This window comes from Oncorhynchus clarkii, chromosome 28 (assembly GCF_045791955.1).
Source record: "Oncorhynchus clarkii lewisi isolate Uvic-CL-2024 chromosome 28, UVic_Ocla_1.0, whole genome shotgun sequence".
NCBI lineage: Eukaryota > Metazoa > Chordata > Actinopteri > Salmoniformes > Salmonidae > Oncorhynchus > Oncorhynchus clarkii.
The window spans coordinates 41956032-41981781 of NC_092174.1; the positions used below are offsets into that span (position 1 = coordinate 41956032).

Sequence of the window (25750 nt, forward strand, 5' to 3'; positions counted from 1 at the left end):
GGCAAAATATCAGCGTGAAACAATGCATCTCATTTTCCACAGCTGTGCAAACACGTCCTCATGGAACCCGCGTCGATGTTTCTCCTGAGTAAGTCCACATTCACCTCACTGATGATTCCACATACAGAAAATACATCAACATGTCTAAAGGGGATCGTAACATAACCGGGAACTCACTACCTTTTGAGACAACCATCTTTTCTTAAAACTACACTGAACAAAAATATAAAACATGTAAAAATGTCCCGTGTTTCATGTGCTGAAATAAAAGATCCCAGAAATGTTCCATACGCACAAAAAAAGCATATTTCTCTCTAATTTTGTGCCCAAATTTGTTTACCTCCCTGTTAGTGAGCATTTCTCCTTTTGCCAAGATAATCCATCCACCTGACAGGTGTGGCATATGAGGAAGCTGATTAAACAGCATGATCATTACACAGGTGTACCTTGTGCTGGGGACAATAAAAGGCCACGTTAAAGTGTGCAGTTTTGTCACACAACACAATACCACAGATGTCTCAAGTTGAGGTAGCGTTGCAATAGGCATGCTGACTGCAGGAATGTCCACCAGCGCTGTTGCCAGAGAATGTAATGTTAATTTCTCTACCATAAGCCGCCTCCGTCGTTTTAGATAATTTGGCAGGACGTCCAACAAGTGCATAAATGAAAGATCCAGGACGTCCAACAAGTGCATAAATGAAAAGGTGAAAACAAAACACAAATATTTCGGCCTCAGGCCATCATCAGTGTAAATCGTTGGAACACACACCTGGCTTTTACTTCAATGATAATTGCATATGTCACATGATCAACATCTTTATTTTGCATTCAAGCGTCAGTTTTGGATTTATTAATTTTTTTCGACAGTGTGCGGGTCTCCATCTCTTCCAACCATACTCACCAGCAGTCACCCATTGAGCATGTTTGGGATCGATGTGTATGACGGCATGTTCCAGTTACCGCTAAGATAATAATGCACGGCCCCATGTCGCTATGATCTGTACACAATTCCTGGAAGCTGAAAATGTCCCAGTTATTCCATGGCCTGCATACTCACCAGACATGTCACCCATTGAGCATGTTTGGAATGCTCTGGATCTACGTGTTCAACAGCGTGCTCCCGTTCTCACTAATATTCAGCAACTTCGCACAGCCATTGAAGAGGAGTGGGACAACATTCCACAGGCCACGATCAACAGCCTGATCAACTCTGCCACTACTTTTTTTTGTTTTTATAGCTGTATGTGACCAACAGATGCATATCTGTATTCCCAGTCATGTAAAATCCATAGATTAGGGCCTCATTTATTTATTTAAATTGACTGATTTCCTTATATGAACTTCAACTCGGTAAAATCTTTGAAATTGTTGCATATTGCGTTTTGTTTTTATTTAGTCTTAAGTGGCTTTTACATTAACAGCACTTTGTGATGAGCACCATTTTGTTAATTGTCACTTCACCTCCATCCACAGGAGTGGTGACCTGTGTGTGAACAGAGACTGTCTCCTGCAGCTCTTCCGGTTGTGTAGGAGGTGTGGATTTGAGTGCAAGGTCAGCTTGCAGGGTCAACAGAGGAGCTTCTCTGTCATTCAGATGTGCCCAATATGCAGTCACACCAGGAAGTGGATGAGCCAGCCTTTTGTTGCTGAGGAAACCTCTGGTGAAAGAGAGACAGAGCTACTGGATGGAGAGGTGGGTATTTAGTTATTTACCTCAGTGACATCATCACAGAACCTTTTTAGAGAATGATGCAGACATGCTGATAGTAAAATGTGTTTTTGTTTCTTTTCGTGAGGAACCATGTAAGGACAGAGACCAGGATGACAGTTGTTCTTTGACGATGGAAATCACTGAGGAGATGTGTGACTATGATGAAGAAGTCTGTCCTCGGAGGAAAAGGGGAAAGCAGAGATCAGATGAGAGATCAGATGAGAGATCAGATGAGACCGAGTGGGAGCCGTCTGACGAGGAAGACATTGTAATGGACTCTGATTCTTCTGAGGATTTGGAAACGGCAGGTTCCTCTGGTCTAACAGAAAAGGCCAACGTTGATAATTGTCAGAGCGGAATAGAGAAAGAAGAGAGACTTGTGGAGTGGTGCACTGACTGTGGAGCCGAGCCTGTACTCGCCTGCACCACACAGCGCCATAAGAAGCTGTACGCCTGTGGTGTGTGTGTGAGTGAGGTCCAACAAGCTCTTGGATTTGACCGATTCTACATGCAGTTCGAGGACCTCGCCAGCTTCAAGGAACATATACGACGTGAACACAACACACAACCTCATAGGTTGCTCTGTACAGACTGCGCCAAGCGTCACATCAAGAAGGATAATTTGTGTGTGTACAAGATTAAGAAGCTCCGCTGTCAAGATTGTGGTAAACACGGTCTGAGTGAGCAGGGTCTGTGGAGTCACAGACGTCTCCATCAGAAAGGCCGCGTTTACCCATGTAAGTTCTGTCTGAAGCCATTCAGGACCAAACAGGACAAGTTTACCCACGAGGAGAACCATCGGCATCCTTATCATTGCTCAGAATGCTCAGAAAGATTCAAGAACATTAATCTACGGGACAGACACCTTCAGAGCCACAGAGGTCCAACGACAGCCGTCCACAGTGGCCAGAAGCCCCACAAGTGCCAGCTGTGCCGACGCTCGTATGCCCAGCCGAGCCACCTCAAGTCCCACATGCGCCTCCACACAGGGGAGAGGCCTTTCAAGTGCCATCAGTGTGAGAAGTTTTTCAATTACAGCGTCAGTCTGAAGAACCACATCCAACTCTATCATGGCCCCGGCTCTCAGAAGCAGGAGAGTCGGGAGACAAACTGTGGGGCGGCGCAGGAGAAAGAGGAGGAGAGAGAGCGCAAGCGTCACTTTAAGGAGGATAATTTGTGTGCGTACAAGATCAAGAAGCTCTGCTGTCTAGACTGTGGTAAACGCTGTCTGAGTGAACAGGGTCTGAAGTGTCACAGACATCTCCACCAGAAAGGCTGCGTTTACCCATGTAAGTTCTGCCTCGTGCCATTCAGGACCAAAGAGGACAAGCTTATCCACGAGGAGAACCATCGGCATCCTTATCAGTGCTCAGAATGTTCAGAAAGATTCAAGAACATTAATCTACGGGACAGACACCTTCAGAGCCACAGAGGTCCAAAGAGATATATTTGTGACATCTGCGACAAACGTTTCTTCCAGTTTAAACACCTACAGAAACATACATTCGTCCACAGTAGGCAGAGACCCCACACGTGCCAGCTGTGCCAACGCTCGTTCACTGAAAAGAAACACCTCAGGGCCCACATGCGCTCCAAATGCCAGCAATGTGAGAAGTGTTTCAATCGCATAGTCCATCTGAAGATCCACATCCAACGGCATCATGGCACCGGCTCTCAGAAGCAGGGAGAGAGAGTAGGAGGGGGTGAGTCAGGAACCAAACTCTAGTACTGACCAGGAGAGAGAGTAGGAGGGGGAGAGTCAGGAACCAAACTCTAGTACTGAGCAGGAGAGAGAGTAGGAGGGGGAGAGTCAGGAACCAAACTCTAGTACTGAGCAGGAGAGAGAGAGTCAGGAACCAAACTCTAGTACTGAGCAGGAGAGAGAGTAGGAGGGGGAGAGTCAGGAGAGATTGGAACTGTATAGCATCATTATAATGATGTAAAAAGTCTGTTGTTCTGGCCCTGAACAAGGCATTTAACCCACTGTTCCAAGGCCGCCATTGAAAATAAGAATTTGTTCTTAACTGACTTGCCAAGTTAAATAAAGATTAAATAAAAAAATATATAATGGGGAAATAAACGATGATGATCAACTCAAAGTTTGCTGGAGTTTGTTAAACACTGCTCCAAAAAAATAAAGGGAACACTAAAATAACACATCCTAGATCTGAATGAATGAATGATTATTTTTAAATACTTTTTTCTTTACATAGTTGAATGTGCTGACAACAAAATCACACAAAAATGATCAATGGAAATCAAATTTATCAACCCATGGAGGTCTGGATTTGGAGTCACACTCAAAATTAAAGTGGAAAACCACACTACAGGCTGATCCAACTTGTAATGTAATGTCCTTAAAACAAGTCAAAATGAGGCTCAATAGTGTGTGTGGCCTCCACGTGCCTGTATGACCTCCCTACAACGTCTGGGCATGCTCCTGATGAGGTGGCAGATGGTCTCCTGAGGGATCTCCTCCCAGACCTGGACTAAAGCATCCGCCAACTCCTGGACAGTCTGTGGTGCAACGTGGAGTTGGTGGATGGAGCGGGACATGATGTCCCAGATGTGCTCAATTGGATTCAGGTCTGGGGAACGGGCGGGCCAGTCCATAGCATCATTGCCTTCCTCTTGCAGGAACTGCTGATACACTCCAGCCACATGAGGTCTAGCATTGTCTTGCATTAGGAGGAACCCAGGGCCAACCGCACCAGCATGTGGTCTCACAAGGGGTCTGAGGATCTCATCTCGGTACCTAATGGCAGTCAGGCTACCTCTGGCGAGCAGAAATGCCACCCCACACCATGACTGACCCACCGCCAAATCGGTCATGCTGGAGGATGTTGCAGGCAGCAGAACGTTCTCCACGGCGTCTCCAGACTCTGTCACGTCTGTCACATGTGCTCAGTGTGAACCTGCTTTCATCTGAAGAGCACAGGGCGCCAGTGGCCAATTTGCCAATCTTGGTGTTCTCTGGCAAATGCCAAACGTCCTGCACGGTGTTGGGCTGTAAGCACAACCCCCACCTGTGGACGTCGGGCCCTCATACCACCCTCATGGAGACTGTTTCTGACCGTTTGAGCAGACACATGCACATTTGTGGCCTGCTGGAGGTCATTTTGCAGGGCTCTGGCAGTGCTCCTCCTTGCACAAAGGTGGAGGTAGCGGTCCTGCTGCTGGGTTGTTCCTCCACGTCTCCTGATGTACTGGCCTGTCTCCTGGTAGTGCCTCCATGCTCTGGACACTACACTGACAGACACAGCAAACCTTCTTGCCACAGCTCGCATTGATGTGCCATCCTGGATGAGCTGCACTACCTGAGCCACTTGTGTGGGTTGTAGACTCCGTCTCATGCTACCACTAGAGTGAAAGCACCGCCAGCATTCAAAAGTGACCAAAACATCAGCCAGGAAGCATAGGAACTGAGAAGTGATCTGTGGTCACCACCTGCAGAACCACTCCTTTATTGGGGGTGTCTTGCTAATTGCCTATAATTTCCACCTGTTGTCTATTCCATTTGCACAACAGCATGTGAAATGTATTGTCAGTGTTGCTTCCTAAGTGGACAGTTTGATTTCACAGAAGTGTGGTTGACTTGGAGTTACAACGTGTTGTTTAAGTGTTCCCTTTATTTTTTTGAGCAGTGTATATTCCATCTTCTCTGCTACAGTGCTGTGAAATCAGCGAGATTTTCCCGGGGATCCAAATCTCACAAAAAAACTAAAAAATAAAAAGACAATAATCACAAATCGTAGTTTATTATTTCAAGATGTGTTCTGTTTCTCCGACCCTCCCCATTTCATGCTATTTTAGGAGGTATTGAGGCTTATTGTTGAGTAGTGGTTATTTGTAAGTAGGTACTCTGTCAAGGTGTGTAAATTAAATAAATATGCAATCCATTTAAAAACAAATCGTTATGAACATTGTGTTACTAAGGGGACATCGAAACAACAACGCTAACTGTGTGGTGACCTGTGTGTGAACAGAGACTGTCTCCTGCAGCTCTTCCGGTTGTGTAGGAGGTGTGGATTTGAGTGCAAGGTCAGCTTGCAGGGTCAACAGAGGAGCTTCTCTGTCATTCAGATGTGCCCAATATGCAGTCACACCAGGAAGTGGATGAGCCAGCCTTTTGTTGCTGAGGAAACCTCTGGTGAAAGAGAGACAGAGCTACTGGATGGAGAGGTGGGTATTTAGTTATTTACCTCAGTGACATCATCACAGAACCTTTTTAGAGAATGATGCAGACATGCTGATAGTAAAATGTGTTTTTGTTTCTTTTCGTGAGGAACCATGTAAGGACAGAGACCAGGATGACAGTTGTTCGTTGACGATGGAAATCACTGAGGAGATGTGTGACTATGATGAAGAAGTCTGTCCTCGGAGGAAAAGGGGAAAGCAGAGATCAGATGAGAGATCAGATGAGAGATCAGATGAGACCGAGTGGGAGCCGTCTGACGAGGAAGACATTGTAATGGACTCTGATTCTTCTGAGGATTTGGAAACGGCAGGTTCCTCTGGTCTAACAGAAAAGGCCAACGTTGATAATTGTCAGAGCGGAATAGAGAAAGAAGAGAGACTTGTGGAGTGGTGCACTGACTGTGGAGCCGAGCCTGTACTCGCCTGCACCACACAGCGCCATAAGAAGCTGTACGCCTGTGGTGTGTGTGTGAGTGAGGTCCAACAAGCTCTTGGATTTGACCGATTCTACATGCAGTTCGAGGACCTCGCCAGCTTCAAGGAACATATACGACGTGAACACAACACACAACCTCATAGGTTGCTCTGTACAGACTGCGCCAAGCGTCACATCAAGAAGGATAATTTGTGTGTGTACAAGATTAAGAAGCTCCGCTGTCAAGATTGTGGTAAACACGGTCTGAGTGAGCAGGGTCTGTGGAGTCACAGACGTCTCCATCAGAAAGGCCGCGTTTACCCATGTAAGTTCTGTCTGAAGCCATTCAGGACCAAACAGGACAAGTTTACCCACGAGGAGAACCATCGGCATCCTTATCATTGCTCAGAATGCTCAGAAAGATTCAAGAACATTAATCTACGGGACAGACACCTTCAGAGCCACAGAGGTCCAACGACAGCCGTCCACAGTGGCCAGAAGCCCCACAAGTGCCAGCTGTGCCGACGCTCGTATGCCCAGCCGAGCCACCTCAAGTCCCACATGCGCCTCCACACAGGGGAGAGGCCTTTCAAGTGCCATCAGTGTGAGAAGTTTTTCAATTACAGCGTCAGTCTGAAGAACCACATCCAACTCTATCATGGCCCCGGCTCTCAGAAGCAGGAGAGTCGGGAGACAAACTGTGGGGCGGCGCAGGAGAAAGAGGAGGAGAGAGAGCGCAAGCGTCACTTTAAGGAGGATAATTTGTGTGCGTACAAGATCAAGAAGCTCTGCTGTCTAGACTGTGGTAAACGCTGTCTGAGTGAACAGGGTCTGAAGTGTCACAGACATCTCCACCAGAAAGGCTGCGTTTACCCATGTAAGTTCTGCCTCGTGCCATTCAGGACCAAAGAGGACAAGCTTATCCACGAGGAGAACCATCGGCATCCTTATCAGTGCTCAGAATGTTCAGAAAGATTCAAGAACATTAATCTACGGGACAGACACCTTCAGAGCCACAGAGGTCCAAAGAGATATATTTGTGACATCTGCGACAAACGTTTCTTCCAGTTTAAACACCTACAGAAACATACATTCGTCCACAGTAGGCAGAGACCCCACACGTGCCAGCTGTGCCAACGCTCGTTCACTGAAAAGAAACACCTCAGGGCCCACATGCGCTCCAAATGCCAGCAATGTGAGAAGTGTTTCAATCGCATAGTCCATCTGAAGATCCACATCCAACGGCATCATGGCACCGGCTCTCAGAAGCAGGGAGAGAGAGTAGGAGGGGGTGAGTCAGGAACCAAACTCTAGTACTGACCAGGAGAGAGAGTAGGAGGGGGAGAGTCAGGAACCAAACTCTAGTACTGAGCAGGAGAGAGAGTAGGAGGGGGAGAGTCAGGAACCAAACTCTAGTACTGAGCAGGAGAGAGAGAGTCAGGAACCAAACTCTAGTACTGAGCAGGAGAGAGAGTAGGAGGGGGAGAGTCAGGAGAGATTGGAACTGTATAGCATCATTATAATGATGTAAAAAGTCTGTTGTTCTGGCCCTGAACAAGGCATTTAACCCACTGTTCCAAGGCCGCCATTGAAAATAAGAATTTGTTCTTAACTGACTTGCCAAGTTAAATAAAGATTAAATAAAAAAATATATAATGGGGAAATAAACGATGATGATCAACTCAAAGTTTGCTGGAGTTTGTTAAACACTGCTCCAAAAAAATAAAGGGAACACTAAAATAACACATCCTAGATCTGAATGAATGAAATATTATTTTTAAATACTTTTTTCTTTACATAGTTGAATGTGCTGACAACAAAATCACACAAAAATGATCAATGGAAATCAAATTTATCAACCCATGGAGGTCTGGATTTGGAGTCACACTCAAAATTAAAGTGGAAAACCACACTACAGGCTGATCCAACTTGTAATGTAATGTCCTTAAAACAAGTCAAAATGAGGCTCAATAGTGTGTGTGGCCTCCACGTGCCTGTATGACCTCCCTACAACGTCTGGGCATGCTCCTGATGAGGTGGCAGATGGTCTCCTGAGGGATCTCCTCCCAGACCTGGACTAAAGCATCCGCCAACTCCTGGACAGTCTGTGGTGCAACGTGGAGTTGGTGGATGGAGCGGGACATGATGTCCCAGATGTGCTCAATTGGATTCAGGTCTGGGGAACGGGCGGGCCAGTCCATAGCATCATTGCCTTCCTCTTGCAGGAACTGCTGATACACTCCAGCCACATGAGGTCTAGCATTGTCTTGCATTAGGAGGAACCCAGGGCCAACCGCACCAGCATGTGGTCTCACAAGGGGTCTGAGGATCTCATCTCGGTACCTAATGGCAGTCAGGCTACCTCTGGCGAGCAGAAATGCCACCCCACACCATGACTGACCCACCGCCAAATCGGTCATGCTGGAGGATGTTGCAGGCAGCAGAACGTTCTCCACGGCGTCTCCAGACTCTGTCACGTCTGTCACATGTGCTCAGTGTGAACCTGCTTTCATCTGAAGAGCACAGGGCGCCAGTGGCCAATTTGCCAATCTTGGTGTTCTCTGGCAAATGCCAAACGTCCTGCACGGTGTTGGGCTGTAAGCACAACCCCCACCTGTGGACGTCGGGCCCTCATACCACCCTCATGGAGACTGTTTCTGACCGTTTGAGCAGACACATGCACATTTGTGGCCTGCTGGAGGTCATTTTGCAGGGCTCTGGCAGTGCTCCTCCTTGCACAAAGGTGGAGGTAGCGGTCCTGCTGCTGGGTTGTTCCTCCACGTCTCCTGATGTACTGGCCTGTCTCCTGGTAGTGCCTCCATGCTCTGGACACTACACTGACAGACACAGCAAACCTTCTTGCCACAGCTCGCATTGATGTGCCATCCTGGATGAGCTGCACTACCTGAGCCACTTGTGTGGGTTGTAGACTCCGTCTCATGCTACCACTAGAGTGAAAGCACCGCCAGCATTCAAAAGTGACCAAAACATCAGCCAGGAAGCATAGGAACTGAGAAGTGATCTGTGGTCACCACCTGCAGAACCACTCCTTTATTGGGGGTGTCTTGCTAATTGCCTATAATTTCCACCGGTTGTCTATTCCATTTGCACAACAGCATGTGAAATGTATTGTCAGTGTTGCTTCCTAAGTGGACAGTTTGATTTCACAGAAGTGTGGTTGACTTGGAGTTACAACGTGTTGTTTAAGTGTTCCCTTTATTTTTTTGAGCAGTGTATATTCCATCTTCTCTGCTACAGTGCTGTGAAATCAGCGAGATTTTCCCGGGGATCCAAATCTCACAAAAAAAACTAAAAAATAAAAAGACAATAATCACAAATCGTAGTTTATTATTTCAAGATGTGTTCTGTTTCTCCGACCCTCCCCATTTCATGCTATTTTAGGAGGTATTGAGGCTTATTGTTGAGTAGTGGTTATTTGTAAGTAGGTACTCTGTCAAGGTGTGTAAATTAAATAAATATGCAATCCATTTAAAAACAAATCGTTATGAACATTGTGTTACTAAGGGGACATCGAAACAACAACGCTAACTATTAATGAGTTGAAAATGTATATTTGAAAGTTCAATATTATACATAAAATAATATCTGCAATACTGGTTTAATTCCCATTCCACTATAGGGCACTGTTCCACATGCTGCTCCCAATTCAGGGGTCTGAGGATTCAGAAGCAAAATAGTTGATGCTCTTGACACACATCCGTGCATTGGTAGATGTGCTGTACATTGTTATAAATAGTTATGTTATAAGTCTATAGCAGGGTTAGTACTGTTGATAGCTGTTGTAGTGCTGTCATAGAGGCCAACATTTGTCAGCGGTGGAAGTAGATTTTTGCTGGAGAAAAAAAAAAAGCTCTACTTGGTGGTATGACACTGCATCCTATTAGTAGTCTGAGGATTCCAAATCACCCTCATTTTTTTGGTAGGAAATACCTTTTTATAGTTCCTACAGTACAGTTGTATAGTGTTTTCATGGAGACCTTCAATGATAATCACAAGTTTCGACAGCGGTGGCCGTAGCTTTCTGCCTTAAAAATGGGGGGAGGTGTATTTGTCTGTAATGAAGCCCTTTTGTAGGGAATAACTCATTCTGATTGGCTGGGCTTGGCTACCCAGTGAGTGGGCCAATGTGAATCCATAGATTAGAGCCTACTGAATGTATTTAAATTGACTGATTTCCTTATATGAACTGTAACTCATCAAAATCGTTGAAAATGTTACATGTTGCGTTTATATTTTTCTTCCGTATATAAATGTGAAGCATCGTGTTGGCGTTTCCACTCACTACCAAATATGGTGAAGCCCACGGGCCGGCAGTGGGAGATGATGGAGCGAGATGGATTTTTTTCTCATCGATGCAACATTTGATCTCAATATAGTTTTCTATTTCCAAAACTGGAATCTGTTACGAACAGAGTGGACTAAATTTGGTAGACTTTGCCTTTTGTTCTTTAGAAGGAATGCAAGGTCGAATTTAAGTATTGCACCAGCACTTCACAGAGTAGGCGTTCCCTAACAGAAATATGCAAATACATGCTGAAACGAGCCTATAGGATCTCGCTAGCTCGTGTTTGGCTCTGCCCACATCCTTGCTTGTTTTGCCCACTATGATTCATTTGCTCCCATTGGAAATGACAGGCTGTGGTCTATCTTGGGTTACATATTTTTAAAAAAATCTTTGGTATGACACGGGGTCCTATTAGAAGAGTCTGAGGATTCCAAATCACACTTCTATAGAATGAACAGTACAGTAGCAAATAGCTGTATAGTGATAACTTCAGTTTAAATGGTACAGAAGCAAACAAGTAGATCAACCAAATGTATTTTATAAAGCCTCTTTACAGTGCTCTACAGATACTCAGCCAAAAAAAAAAAAGAGAGCAAGCAATTGAGATGCAGAAATACAGCGTCTAGAAAAAACTCCTCAGAAGACAGGAACCTAAGACGGGAACCTAAGAAGAAAGATTAGAGAAGAACCAGGCTCGGAAGGGGTGGCAAAGTCCTCTTCTGGCTGTGCCTTGGGGAAACGTTGAGTACATGTGGCCATTAAGTCAAGATGGTTATTCAAGATGTGCATAGATTACCAGCAAGGTCAAGAAATAACCCCAGTGGATATAGAGGATGGAACAGTTCCAACACCTCAGGAGTCCGTGTCAGTTGGCTTTTCAGAGAGGACTGTGCCACCACAGCAGCAATATTTGTTGACCTGTTGCCACTAAAAAGGGCGACCAGTGGAGCACAAAAACCATTCCATACAACCTATATTTATGTTTATTTTCCCTTTTATACTTAAACTATGTTATACTTCAACTATGTTACAACGCTGTACATAGACAATGTAACATTTGAAATGTCTATATTATTTTAAAACTTTGAGTAATGTTTACTGCTCATTTCTAATTGCTTATTTCCTTTGTGTTTATTGTCTATTCCACTTGCTTTGGCAATGTAAACATATATTTCCCATGCCAATAAAGACCTTAGAGAGATTGAGAGCGAATTTGCCGAGTTGAATAGGGTACACGCAAATAAGAGCATTTCTGCATCTCACCTGTAGAACGGGATATCTACATTTACTGGTTGTAAGCTAGGTCGAAATATATATATAGGCATAAGGTTATCAGTGTGGTGAAGGTAAAAATCTAATTTTATGAGAAATAGAAATGGGCGGGGGTTATGACTTTGTGGCTGTGGTAACAACCAAGTGGATTCAGTTAACAATGGGCGATCAACAGTTTTTATTTTTGTGTCGACAACTAAAGTTTAGTCATGGTGTGGTGCTCAGTACCTGGATGTGCGAACTACAAGCAAGCACAGGCTGCTGGGGTAACGTTTCATCGGTTACCTGTCAGAGATATTACTCGTAGTCGACAGTGGCTGGCGGCAGTAAAGAACGCAGCCTATGATGTGAATACTGCACTGGATAAATATCCAAATGTCCGTGTTTGTAGCCAGCACTTTCAGCCAGAGGACTTCGAAACGGACCTGAGGTCTCAACTGATGGGTTTGCCAGGTCGTCGCACGTTGAAAAGTGAAGTTATTCCATCAATTTTCCCCTTCACTTCAAAGTGGAAGGCATCCGATCAGCCGACATCAGAGCAGCAAAAAACAAGTCGACCTGAGGTAACTACAGCAGCTATCGAACAGTTATTTATCTAGCTAAAACCAAAATCTAACTCGTTTTCATAATACGCTGGCTAATCATACCATCGCATAACCAACGTAATTAGTTAGCTGCTACCTAACGACGTGATTTGTAACTTTGTAAACTACGTTAAGTTACAGAGTCGTTGGGTTGTCGCGCTTCAACCAGGCTACTCTGCTCCAGCCTTGCAGGTTTGTCACTACACTAGTTACCACAGCCACAACGTCTGCATGGTATATATATCGTAAACAAAAAACGAGTTTATTGGTCTTCATTTAAGATTAGGCATAAAGTTAGCAGTGTGGTTGAAGTTAGGTTTAACATCCGATTTTAAGAAGATATATTTTAGAAATACGCGGGGTTTATTCATTTTGTGGTTGTGATAACTAGTTGACGACCGAAAATTTGGGGATATGACCCGGAAGTGGAAATGGCGTTTACGTGGGATAGTCCAAAAAACTCGCTCGCCAAGCAGTTACGATCAACGCGTTGAGAAGTCAAAGCTGTAATCTCATACTTTCGCTAGACTATATTGTTGTTGTCATCATGCCCGTGTGGTGTTCTGTACCATACTGTGCTAATTACAAACAAGCGCAAAAAGAAGGAGTCATCTTTCACAGTTTGCCTACCGGAGATATACCCCGATGCCGTAAATGGCTCGCGGCTATCAAGAATAATATTTACAATGTCAACACACCAGTGGCCAAGTATCAAAACATCCGCGTCTGTAGTCAACATTTTCGTCCCGAAGATTATTTGAGGGATTATCAATCTGAATTGATGGGGAAGCCAAATCGACGGCAGCTAAAAAGGGACGCGATACCATCGGTGTTTTCCTTCACAACAAAACGGAAGACATCCGATCAACCAACACCAGCACAGAAGAAAAGATCTCGATTAGAGGTAACCTAGCCTTACCTAGGCTAAATTAACTAGTTACAGCAAACACTGTAGTCCTGTATTTAATGAATCGGCCAAATCAACTGAAATCAACTCAGTTTGCTGAAATTTGTATTGTAAACTTGTTCAATCTCCCGGTAGTCAGACGTTACTTCAGACGATATTCTCTGCAATGTTTCAGCCATGAAACCCTGAACATCCAATAACCGTTTAGCTGCTTTCAGAATAATTTCAAATTTCTTAGATTTTTTGTTGTTACTTTGAATTTTACAATGAATCACCTGCGCAATAAACAGCTAAATCAACCTTCTTTACGATTAGTGTTTCAGGATCTCTCAACTGACTGACATCCACATCCTGTTGGGCATCCACTGACATAGCTTCATCATCCCTACTTGTTTGCGTTGAACATTTTTACTGCCTCTGTATAGGACACCTTCTCAATTTCTACTGCCTCTGTGTAGCTGATGTGAAATGGCTAGGTAGTTAGCGGTGGTGCGCGCTAGTGGCGTTTCAATCGGTGACGTCACTTGCTCTGAGACCTTGAAGTAGTGGTTCCCTTTGCTCTGCAAGTGCCGTGGCTTTTGTGGAGTGATGGGTAACGATGCTTCGAGGGTGACTGGTGACTGTTGACGGGTGCAGAGCGTCCCTGGTTCGCGCCCAGGTCGGGGCGAGGGAACGGACGTAAATTCTATACTGTTACATCTGCAGGACACCTTCTCAATTTTTACTGCCTCTGCAAAGGACACCTTCTCGACAGCCCTGATCCTTCCTACTTTGACCTCCTTCACCCTAACAGGCCACCCAGGGAACTATGGAACGTGATTCCCATCACAATTGGAACACCGTCCACCCTCAGTCTTCAACAATGCATACTTTGTTGTCCTGCATACCACTGCTGGCTTGCTTCTGAAGCTAAGCAGGGTTGGTTGTGGTCAGTCCCTGGATGGGAGACCAGATGCTGCTGGAAGTGGTGTTGGAGGCCCAGTAGGAGGCACTCTCTCCTCTGGTCTAAAAAAATCTCCCAATACTCCACGGCAGTGATTGGGGACACTGCCCTGTGTAGGGTGCCGTCTTTCGGATGGGACGTTAAACGGGTGTCCTGACTCTCTAAGGTCATTAAAGATCCCATGGCACTTATTGTAAGAGTAGGGGTGTTAACCCCGGTGTCCTGGCTAAAATTCCCAATCTGGCCCTCAAACTATTACAGTCACCTAATAATCCCCAGTTTACAATTGGCTCATTCATCCCCCTCCTCTCCCCTGTAACTATTCCCCAGGTCGTTGCTGTAAATGAGAACGTGTTCTCAGTAAAATAATGGATAAATAAAAAAATATACCCACTTGGGTGATTGAAAGATGAACTGAGGTCCAGACTCCAGTCCAATTGGTGGTGGTAATGCACCTTAAAGTTGGTTTCCAACCGCCATATATGAAGTTTGATGAAGAAGCCTGAAGGAGAAGAGATTACTAGAAACTAACTTGGTTTACTGTGGATTAATTGTTGGAATAGAGGACTTTGTGCATTTCAGGTAAAATAACAACCCAATGTTTATATCTGATATAGAATGTTATTATCAATGTTTATAATTTTCAATTATTCTAATCGGTCTGCAACCCAGAGTGTGTAAATGAAACAGACAGAATTCCCAGCTCACAATTAGTCAAATCAATGTTTATTCACGAGAGCTCTCCCGTTCATATACAAAGATGTTCCTTTTATAACATTCTTCTAACCTATCCACCACACACATGCACACTAACATTAGGAGAGCTATCTTCTTCTCCAGAATTTTCACCACAGTTTATCACTATCCAGTTGACAGTTCCATTCCCCCCCAGATAAAGGAAACCTGGAGGGGTACTCCCTGTCCTATCGTACATTCTCAGAGTTATAGCCGGGTCGGTTCAACCATAGTTGAATTGTTTCTAGGTGTTTTCTTAGGCATACCCACACATCACTCTCTCCCCAGTCCAACCTATTTGGACATATGTTTAATAATTTTAGTTATTCTTTATCCATGCTACATAACCTGTAATCCCTAATGGTTAAGTTTCCGGGTAGAATTATTTAATCCTTTATCTTAAACGTTAGAAATTATTTTATCAATATCCCAGGACAAATTAGCTAGCAACAGAAAACTAACTAGCTAAATTGCCATAAATGTTTAATGCTTTTCGACCTGTCTCCAAATTAATAAAGCCGGTTCAGAGTTAGTTTTGATATTTTAACCTGCATGTCCTGATCGCGTCTGGTGTGGGTGGTCAATATCAAAATACGGGCGAGCGGCGTGCGTCGTTTTGCCTTCCTGCGTCACTTCATACACCGAAGATCTCCGCTGAACAGAACCACATGGGTTTTATCGGTCTCTATGTGACCCCCGATGACTCCAGAACAAAGTTAACTACAAATTCAAAACTTGCCAAATGTCTTTGCAATTGATACAAACAATTTATAAAAAGGGGCTTCAAACGAGAACCGAGATGACTGCATTAAAATATAAAACAGTAGGCTATATGTCTATATCAATCATATTGAAATAAATTTCATGTTCAATCAATTGAGTTCTATTTTGTTACTTGTTGGCTACGGTCTGTAATTTGTCTCAATATATTTCATGATGTGTAGCCTAACATTTTGTGTTTTCTTTACAGTATCTGAAGAGTATTGAAGCTCTCATCACACCAGAGGTGAGTCGGTACAATATCAACCACTACATTTTTACAGTTTAATATAACTAGCCCTACCTCATTACTGTAGAGACTGATGAATGGTGCCATCCCTGGTTGAGGTCGTGTTGAATGCGTTCCAAATGCCACCCTATATAGGGCAGGGCAATACTTTTGATCAGAACCCTATGGGCACTATAAAGGGTTCCATTTGAGATGTGGACATTGACATGTTAACTGGGATGTCTTTATAATGAAAAGTGATCACAGATGTGTCTATACAGGTGGCTCCAATATTGCCTGGAAGGAAGAACAAAGGTCAGTATAAAGTAACTCTGCGTTATCCACATCCTTGTCAGTGGTAAACAGCACTCACGTTTTCATCATGTTTTTCTGTCTTGTATATATTTTTTTGCTAATATCTTTGAATAGTTAACTAAACGTTTTCTGCATTGTACTGGTCATCGTTTTGTCTCGTTTTTGGATTCTACCTGCCTTCCTTCCTCCGATCTTATCTCACCCCATATTATTCTAAAATATCAACACTGGTGTATTGTACAGGCATCTTTTTCATTCCACTTCAAGAAATGGTGGTAAATTGGCCATGACTATTCCACTTAGTTTTCTAATTAGACTGTAACAATGAAGACGGGTAGAATTTCTGTCTCATAGAATGACAGTGATGTTCCAATGTGAATGTTCACACAGGTGTTCTGACTCGACCTCGTGTCCAGGATTCTGGAACCAGCATTGACATTACACCCGAGTACGTTCAAATAATCCCACCACCTCTTTGTTATCGGTACTTAACAATCCTACAGCCCAGATGTATTTGGTCATTGACTGTCAATTTTTTAAGTGTTTAGAGATTGTAAGATTGTGGTACGATTTTAAAAAACCCTCTATGTTTCTTCCCCTTCATCTACAGGAGTGCAGATGTGTGTGTGAACAGAGTCTGTCTGCTGCAGCTCTTCCTGCTCTGCGAGAGGTGTGGCTGCGACTGTGATGCCAGGATCCAGGATGAACTGGGTTGCTTCTCTGTCGTTCAGAAGTGCCCGTTCTGCAGTCACCACAGGAAATGGATGAGCCAGCCCTCTTTTGCCCAGGAAACCTGTGGATTGAAGGAAGAGGTGGGTATGCACTGGATACAATGTAGTGGACACGACGAAATACAAACTCTGTACACAACATTCTTAACAAGATTCTGACATGCCTGTAATCCATAATAATGACATTTTGTTTTCCGAAGGCGATTGGAGGGACATGGTCCCAGCCATGTGAAGACAGAGACCCAGACCTAGAGAACATTCGCTTGACTATGGAAATCACTGAGGAGTTGTGTGAACATGATGCTCGGTCCTCGGACGAGGAGAGTGAGGAGGACGAAAAGCCCAAGAAGCGGAATAAGCAGGAGAGATCAGATGAGACCGAGTGGGAGCCGTCTGACGAGGAAGACATTGTAATGGACTCTGATTCTTCTGAGGATTTGGAAACGGCAGGTTCCTCTGGTCTAACAGAAAAGGCCAACGTTGATAATTGTCAGAGCGGAATAGAGAAAGAAGAGAGACTTGTGGAGTGGTGCACTGACTGTGGAGCCGAGCCTGTACTCGCCTGCACCACACAGCGCCATAAGAAGCTGTACGCCTGTGGTGTGTGTGTGAGTGAGGTCCAACAAGCTGTTGGATTTGACCGATTCTACATGCAGTTCGAGGACCCGGCCAGCTTCAAGGAACATGTACGACGTGAACACAACACACAACCTCATAGGTTTCTCTGTACAGACTGCGGCATCTTTCCTCACAAGAAGGACCATTGGTGTGAGCACAAGATCAAGAAATTCCACTGTGTAGACTGTGGTAAGCGCTGTAGGACTGAAAACGGTTTCAAGATTCACAGGCACCTCCACCACCCTGACCATGTTTTCCCCTGTAAGTTCTGCCTGCAGCCATTCAAAACCAGGTCAGACAAACTGACACACGATGAAAGCCATCAGGGTGAGATCTCTCCCTACCAGTGCTCAGAATGCTCCGAAAAATTTGATGACCTAATGGCAAGGAACAGCCACCTACGAACCCACAGCAACCTGAATAGAAACATCTGCCACACTTGTTACAAAGAATTTTCTAACAAAAATCATCTGGAGAGGCACATGATTATTCACACAAGGCAGAAGCCCCACATGTGCCAGGTCTGCCAACAGTCCTTCAACCAAGCGAGCCACCTTAAGTCCCACATGCGCCTCCACACAGGGGAGAGGCCCTTCAAGTGCCAGCAGTGTGAGAAGTGCTTCAATCACAATGTCAGTCTGAAGAACCACATCCAACGCTATCATGGCCCTGAGAAGAGTATCACAAGCTGAGGAAGAGGAGAGTTACACAGGCTGAGGGAGGGGAGACTACCCCAGGCTGGGGGAGGGGAGACTACCCCAGGCTGGGGGAGGGGAGACTACCCCAGGCTGGGGGAGGGGAGACTACCCCAGGCTGGGGGAGGGGAGACTACCCCAGGCTGGGGGAGGGGAGACTACCCCAGGCTGGGGGAGGGGAGACTACCGCAGGCTGGGGGAGGGGAGACTACCGCAGGCTGAGGGAGAGGAGCCTACCGCAGGCTGAGGGAGAGGAGCCTACCGCAGGCTGAGGGAGAGGAGCCTACCGCAGGCTGAGGGAGAGGAGCCTACCGCAGGCTGAGGGAGGGGAGACTACCGCAGGCTGAGGGAGGGGAGACTACCGCAGGCTGAGGGAGGGGAGACTACCGCAGGCTGAGGGAGGGGAAGGGAGAGAGAAGGTGAGGCCCAGAGGGACATCTAGAACCGCTGGGGAAAGAAATGTAGCTGTAGAAAACTTAGATTGATCACACCAGGGTTGTGTTCATAGGGCACACCGTAGCAAAACGTTTTTCAACAGGAAATTAAAATGAGCTATTTACTACTACTTTAACTTTTAACTTAGTTTGTGTTGATGTTATATAACATGTATTAATTACTTTCTACATATTTTAAACATTTGGAATTACAGTTGTTTTAATAGTTGTTGAAATATCATATTAGAAAATAGTTATATTTATATAGAGGATTTTTGTATTTGCTGTCATGAGGATGATTTAAAGTTCCATTTTGAAATACTGCCTTTACAGATTTCCGTGCAACTTTTAAGATTTGAAGTCGATGTAATATTCAAGCTCACTATAATATCCAACTATATCACTGATTCATAGTCCGCTCAGTTCTGTGATGTAAACAGAATTGTTCAACAGAGTGGTTAACTGTACAATTCATTATGCACGTGCTTCTCATATGAATGCAGAAATGTATTTATTATGGATCCCCATTAGTTCCTGCCAAGACAGCAGCTACTCTTCCTGGGGTTTATTATGGATCCCCATTAGTTCCTGCCAAGGCAGCAGCTACTCTTCCTGGGGTTTATTATGGATCCCCATTAGTTCCTGCCAAGGCAGCAGCTACTCTTCCTGGGGTTTATTATGGATCCCCATTAGTTCCTGCCAAGGCAGCAGCTACTCTTCCTGTGGTTTATTATGGATCCCCATTAGTTCCTGCCAAGGCAGCAGCTACTCTTCCTGGGGTTTATTATGGATCCCCATTAGTTCCTGCCAAGGCAGCAGCTACTCTTCCTGGGGTTTATTATGGATCCCCATTAGTTCCTGCCAAGGCAGCAGCTACTCTTCCTGGGGTTTATTATGGATCCCCATTAGTTCCTGTCAAGGCAGCAGCTACTCTTCCTGGGGTTTATTATGGATCCCCATTAGTTCCTGCCAAGGCAGAAGCTACTCTTCCTGGGGTTTATTATGGATCCCCATTAGTTCCTGCCAAGGCAACAGCTACTCTTCCTGGGGTTTATTATGGATCCCCATTAGTTCCTGCCAAGGCAGCAGCTACTCTTCCTGGGGTTTATTATGGATCCCCATTAGTTCCTGTCAAGGCAGCAGCTACTCTTCCTGGGGTTTATTATGGATCCCCATTAGTTCCTGCCAAGGCAGAAGCTACTCTTCCTGGGGTTTATTATGGATCCCCATTAGTTCCTGCCAAGGCAGCAGCTACTCTTCCTGGGGTCCAGCAACATTAAGGCAGTTTATACAATTTTAAAAACATTACAATACATTCATAACAGATTTCACAACACACTGTGAGCCCTCAGGCCCCTACTCTACCACACATCTACAGTACAAAATCCATTTGTAAGTGTGTGTATAGTGCTTATATTATCGTGTGTGTATATGCATGTGTCTGTGCCTATGTTTATGTTGCTTCACAGTCCCCGCTGTTCCATAAGGTGTTTTTTTTTATCTAATTTTACTGCTGCATCAGTTACTTGATGTGAAATAGAGTTCCATGTAGTCATGGCTCTATGTAGTACTGTGGAATAGAGTTCCATGTAGTCATGGCTCTATGTAGTACTGTGGAATAGAGTTCCATGTAGTCATGGCTCTATGTAGTGCTGTGGAATAGAGTTCCATGTAGTCATGGCTCTATGCAGTACTGTGGAATAGAGTTCCATGTAGTCATGGCTCTATGCAGTACTGTGGAATAGAGTTCCATGTAGTCATGGCTCTATGCAGTACTGTGGAATAGAGTTCCATGTAGTCATGGCTCTATGCAGTACTGTGGAATAGAGTTCCATGTAGTCATGGCTCTATGCAGTACTGTGGAATAGAGTTCCATGTAGTCATGGCTCTATGCAGTACTGTGGAATAGAGTTCCATGTAGTCATGGCTCTATGCAGTACTGTGGAATAGAGTTCCATGTAGTCATGGCTCTATGCAGTACTGTGGAATAGAGTTCCATGTAGTCATGGCTCTATGCAGTACTGTGGAATAGAGTTCCATGTAATCATGGCTCTATGCAGTACTGTGGAATAGAGTTCCATGTAGTCATGGCTCTATGCAGTACTGTGGAATAGAGTTCCATGTAGTCATGGCTCTATGCAGTACTGTGGAATAGAGTTCCATGTAGTCATGGCTCTATGTAGTACTGTGTGCCTCCCATAGTCTGTTCTGGACATGGGGACTATGAAGAGACCTCTGGTGGCATGTCTTGTGGCGTATGCAGTACCAGTAGTTCAAACAGACAGCTCGGTGCATTCAACATGTCAATACCTCTCATAAATACAAGTAGTGATGAAGTCGGTCTCTCCTCCACTTTGAGCCAGGAGAGATTGACATTCATATTATTAATATTAGCTCACGGTGTACATCCAAGGGTCAGCCGTGCTGCCCTGTTCTGAGCCAATTGCAATTTTCCAAAGTCCCTATTTGTGGCACCTGACCACATGACTGAACAGTAGTCCAGGTTCTCGACAAAACTAGGGCCTGTAGGACCTGCCTTGCTGATAGTGCCATTAAGAAAGTAGAGCAGCGTTACTCCAAGCAGTTTAGTCACCTCAGTACTACACAACTTGCTCAATTTCCACATTGTTTATTAAAGGATTTAGTTGAGGTTTAGAGTTCAGTGAATAATTTGTCCCAAATACAATGCTTTTAGTTTTAGAAACATTTAGGACTAACTTATTCCTTGCCACCCTCTCTGAAACTAACAGCAGCTCTTTGTTAAGTGTTGCAGTCATTTCAGTTGCTGTAGTAGCTGACATGGATAGTGTTCAATCAAATTTATATATAAAGCCCTTCTTACATCAGCTGATGTCACAAAGTGCTGTACAGAAACCCAGCCTAAAACAGCAAGCAATGCAGGTATAGAAGCACAGTGGCTAGGAAATACTCCCTAGAAAGGCCGGAACCTAGGAAGAAACATAGAGAGGAACCAGGCTATGAGGGGTGGCCAGTCCTCTTCTGGCTGTGCCGGGTGGAGATTATAACAGAACATGGCCAAGATGTTCAAATGGTCATAGATGACCAGCAGTGTCAAATAATAATAATCACAGTAGTTGTAGAGGGTGCAACAAGTCAGCACCTCAGGAGTAAATGTGAGTTGGCTTTTCATAGCCGATCATTCAGAGTATCTCAACCGCTTCTGCTGTCTCTAGAGGGTTGAAAACAGCAGGTCTCGGACAAGGTAGCACGTCCGGTGAACAGGTCAGGGTTCCACAGCCGCAGGCAGAACAGTTGAAACTGGAGCAGCAGCACAACCAGGTGGACTGGGGACAGCAAGGTCCTAAGGCTCAGGTCCTCCAAGAGAGAGAGAGAGAGATAAAAAAGTGAATTAGAGAGAGCATACTTAAAATCACACAGGACACCGGATAAGACAGAAGAAATACTCCAGATATAACAGACTGACCCTAGCCCCCCAACACAAACTATTGCAGCATAAATACTGGGGGCTGAGACAGGAGGGGTCGGGAGACACTGTGGTCCAGTCCGACAATACCCCCAGACAGGGCCAAACAGGCAGGATATAACCCCACCCACTTCCAAAGCACAGCACCCACACCACTAGAGAGATATATTCAACCACCAACTTACTATCCTGAGACAAGGCCGAGTATAGCCCATGAAGAACTCCCCCATGGCACGAACCCAAGGGGGGGAGCCAACCCGGACCGGAAGATCACGTCAGTTACTCAACCCACTCAAGTGATTGCACCCCTCCTAGGGACGGCATGGAAGAGCACCAGTAAGCCAGTGACTCAGCACCGTAATAGGGTTAGAGGCAGAGAATCCCACTGGAGAGAGGGGAACCGGCCAGGCAGAGACAGCAAGGGAGGTTCGTTGCTCCAGTGCCTTTCAGTTCACCTTCACACTGGGCCAGACTACACTCAGTCATAGGACCTACTGAAGAGATGAGTCTTCAATAAAGACATGAAGGACGTGACCGAGTCTGCATCTCTCACATGGATAGGCAGACCATTCCATAAAAATGGAGCTCTATAGGAGAAAGCCCTGCCTCCAACTGTTTGTTTAGAAATTCTAGGGACAGGAAGGAGGCCTGCGTCTTGTGATCGCAGAGTACTTGTAGGTATGTACAGCAGGACCAAATCGGAAAGATAGGAAGGAGCAAGCCCATGTAATGCTTTGTAGGTTAGCAGTAAAACCTTGAAATCAGCCCTTGCCTTGACAGGAGGCCAGTGTAGAGAGGCTAGCACTGGAGTAATATGATCAAATGCTTTGGCTCTTGTCAAGATTCTAACAACCGTGTTTAGCACTAACTGAAGTTTATTTAGTGCTTTATCCGGGTAGCCGGAAAGTAGAGCATTGCAGTAATCTAACCTAGAAGTGACAAAAGCATGGATTAATTTGTCTGCATCATTTTTGGACAGAAAGTTTCAGATTTTTGCAATGTTACGTAGATGGAAAAAAGCTGTCCTTGAAACAGTCTTGATATGTTCGTCAAAAGAGAGATCAGTGTCCAGAGTAACGCCGAGGTCCTTCACAGTTTTATTTGAGACGACTGTACAACCATCAAGATGAATTGTCAGATTCAACAGAAGATCTCTTTGTTCCTTGGGAACTAGAACAAGCATCTCTGTTTTGTCCGAGTTTAAAAGTAGAACGTTTGCAGCCATCCACTTCCTTATGTCTGAAACACAAGCTTTCAGGGAGGGCAATTTTGGGGCTTCACCATGTTTCATCGAAATGTACAGCTGTGTGTCGTCCGCAGAGCAGTGAAAGTTAACATTGTTTCTGAATGACATCACCAAGAGGTAAAATATATAGTGAAAACAATAGTTTTATAGTGAAAACAATGTCGGAAAACCGACATTTACAGTTGATTTGTCAGAGGACAAACCATCTACAGAGACAAACTGATATCTTTCTGACAGATAAGATCTAAACCAGGCCATACCTTGTCCGTGGAGACCAATTTGGGTTTCCAATCTCTCCAAAATAATGTGGTGATTGATGGTATCAAAACCAGAGCCTCGGTCTGACGCCATTAAAAGGTAATTTATCACTTTCACAAGTGCAGTCTCAGTGCTATGATGGGGTCTAAAACCAGACTGAAGCGTTTCGTATACATTGTCTTCAGGAAGGCAGTGAGTTGCTGCGCAACAGCTTTTTCCATTTTTTTTGAGAGGAATGGGAGATTCAATATAGGCCGATAGTTTTTTATATTTTCTGGGTCAAGGTTTGGCTTTATCTGGAGAGACTTTATTACTGCCACTTTTAGTGAGTTTGGTACACATCCGGTGGATAGAGAGCCGTTTATTATGTTCAACATAGGAGGGCCAAGCACAGGACGCAGCTGCAGCACTACTCTGTTCCTATGGCCCAGATAGCCCCGGCAACAACTGACAAAGCTCCTATAGGCCAGATACCTGTAATGACTACAAATGTCTTCTATCGGTCCTACGGCCAATCACAGATAGACGAGTAGCCCCTGTCCATTGATAGTTCGTAGTAAGTCTGTTAAAGGGCATGGACTGAAAAATAGTAATGTACCGTGGAAAGTATTCGTTAAGTATTCAGACCCATTGACATTTTCTACATTTTGTTACGTTACAGCCTTATTCTAAAATGGATTAAATAAAAAAAGAACCTCAGCAATCTACACACAATACCCCATAATGACATCACAATACCCCATAATGACATCACAATACCTCAATGACAAAGTGAAAACAGGTTTGTAGAATTGTTTGCTAATTTATTAAAAATAAAAAACAGCAATACCTTATTTACATAAGTATTCAGACCCTTTGCTATGAGACTCGAAATTGAGCTCAGGTGCATCTTGTTTCCATTGATCATCCTTGAGATGTTTCTACAACTTGATTGGAGTCCACCTGTGGTAAATTAAATTGATTGACATGATTTGGAAAGGCACACAGTTGTTTATATAAGGTCCCACAATTGACAGTGCATGTCAGAGCAAAAACCAAGCCATGATGTCGAAGGAATTGTCCATAGAGCTCAGAAACAGGATTGTGTCGAGGCACAGGGATCTGGAGAAGGGTACCAAAAAATGTCTGCCACATTGAAGGTGCCCAAGAACACAGTGGCCTCCATCATTCTTAAATGGAAGAAGTTTGGAACCACCAAGACTCTTTATGGTAGAGTGGCCAGACGGAAGCCACTCCTCAGTAAAAGGCACATGACAACCCGCTTGGACTTTTCCAAAAGGCAACTAAAGACTCTCAGACCATGAGAAACAAGATTCTCTGGTCTGATGAAACCAAGACTGAACTCTTTGGCCTGAATACCAAGCGTCACGTCAGGAGGAAACCTGTCAACATCCCTACAGTGAAACATGGTGGTGGCAGCATCATGCTTTGGGGATGTTTTTCAGTGGCAGGGACTGGGAGACTAATCAGGATCGAGGCAAAGATGAACATAGCAAAGTACGGAGAGATCCTTGATGAAAACCTGTTTGAGAGCGCTCAGGACTTAAGACTGGGGCGAAGGTTCACCTTCCAACAGGACAATGACCCTAATCACACGGCCAAGACGATGCAGGAGTGGCTTCAGGACGAGTGGCTCAGCCAGAGCCCGGACTTGAACATATCTGGAGAGACCTGAAAATAGCTGTGCAGCGACGCTCCCCATCCAACCTCACAGAGCTGAGTGGATCTGCAGAAAAGAATGGGAGAAACTCCCCAAATACAGGTGTCCCAAGCTTGTAGTGTCATACCCAAGAAGACTTGAGGCTGTAATCGCTGCCAAAGGAACTTCAACAAAGTATCCATCTAGGCTGGGTTTAAGTTCTATTTTTCAGGAAGGGAGCAAGTAGTAGAGGTTAATGGTTACATGTCTAAGGCAAAACCAATGAGTTGTGGCGTTCCGCTGGGGAGCGT

General features: G+C 44.8%; 3 protein-coding genes across 9 annotated transcripts in view; all 3 read left to right on the top strand.

Annotated features, from left to right (window-relative positions):
* LOC139387145 (uncharacterized) overlaps positions 1-3810 on the top strand; it is a 24233-nt gene extending 20423 nt beyond the window's left edge. Inside the window, exons 10-12 of the mRNA XM_071133173.1 lie at positions 43-88; positions 1474-1693; positions 1797-3810. Of these exons, the coding sequence (XP_070989274.1) occupies positions 43-88; positions 1474-1693; positions 1797-3437 (1907 nt within the window). The 3' untranslated portion in view covers positions 3438-3810. The remainder of the gene's footprint in view (positions 1-42; positions 89-1473; positions 1694-1796) is intronic.
* On the top strand, positions 3794-7637 carry LOC139386793 (zinc finger protein 25-like). The gene is made up of 3 exons (XM_071132598.1): positions 3794-3810; positions 5698-5893; positions 5997-7637. Exons 1-3 carry the CDS (start codon positions 3794-3796, stop codon positions 7635-7637), a joined length of 1854 nt encoding a protein of 617 aa, XP_070988699.1.
* Positions 7638-11823: 4186 nt separating this feature from the next.
* On the top strand, positions 11824-19258 carry LOC139387146 (zinc finger protein 892-like). Of its 7 annotated transcripts, none has more exons than XM_071133179.1 (7): positions 11824-12464; positions 16041-16076; positions 16340-16373; positions 16764-16821; positions 16984-17185; positions 17305-18459; positions 18610-19258. In XM_071133179.1, exons 1-6 carry the CDS (start codon positions 12111-12113, stop codon positions 18412-18414), a joined length of 1794 nt encoding a protein of 597 aa, XP_070989280.1. In that variant the 5' UTR covers positions 11824-12110; the 3' UTR covers positions 18415-18459; positions 18610-19258. The 7 variants fall into 7 exon arrangements, 6 of the variants coding, with proteins under 6 accessions (XP_070989280.1, XP_070989278.1, XP_070989279.1 ...); XM_071133178.1 differs by having other exon boundaries at positions 12045-12464; positions 18585-19258; XR_011629133.1 differs by lacking the exon at positions 11824-12464 and adding an exon at positions 12910-13389 and having other exon boundaries at positions 17305-18484; positions 18660-19258.
* The last annotated feature ends 6492 nt before the right edge of the window (positions 19259-25750 follow it).

Coding starts and splice junctions, on each gene's coding strand:
- LOC139386793 (XM_071132598.1), top strand. Junction 5,894..5,996: donor CAGAGCTACTGGATGGAGAG/GTGGGTATTTAG, acceptor TCTTTTCGTGAG/GAACCATGTAAGGACAGAGA.
- LOC139387146 (XM_071133174.1), top strand. CDS start 13,033: ATGCCCGTGTGGTGTTCTGTACCATACTGTGCTAATTACAAACAAGCG. Junction 16,374..16,763: donor GCCTGGAAGGAAGAACAAAG/GTCAGTATAAAG, acceptor ATGTTCACACAG/GTGTTCTGACTCGACCTCGT. Junction 17,186..17,304: donor CCTGTGGATTGAAGGAAGAG/GTGGGTATGCAC, acceptor TGTTTTCCGAAG/GCGATTGGAGGGACATGGTC.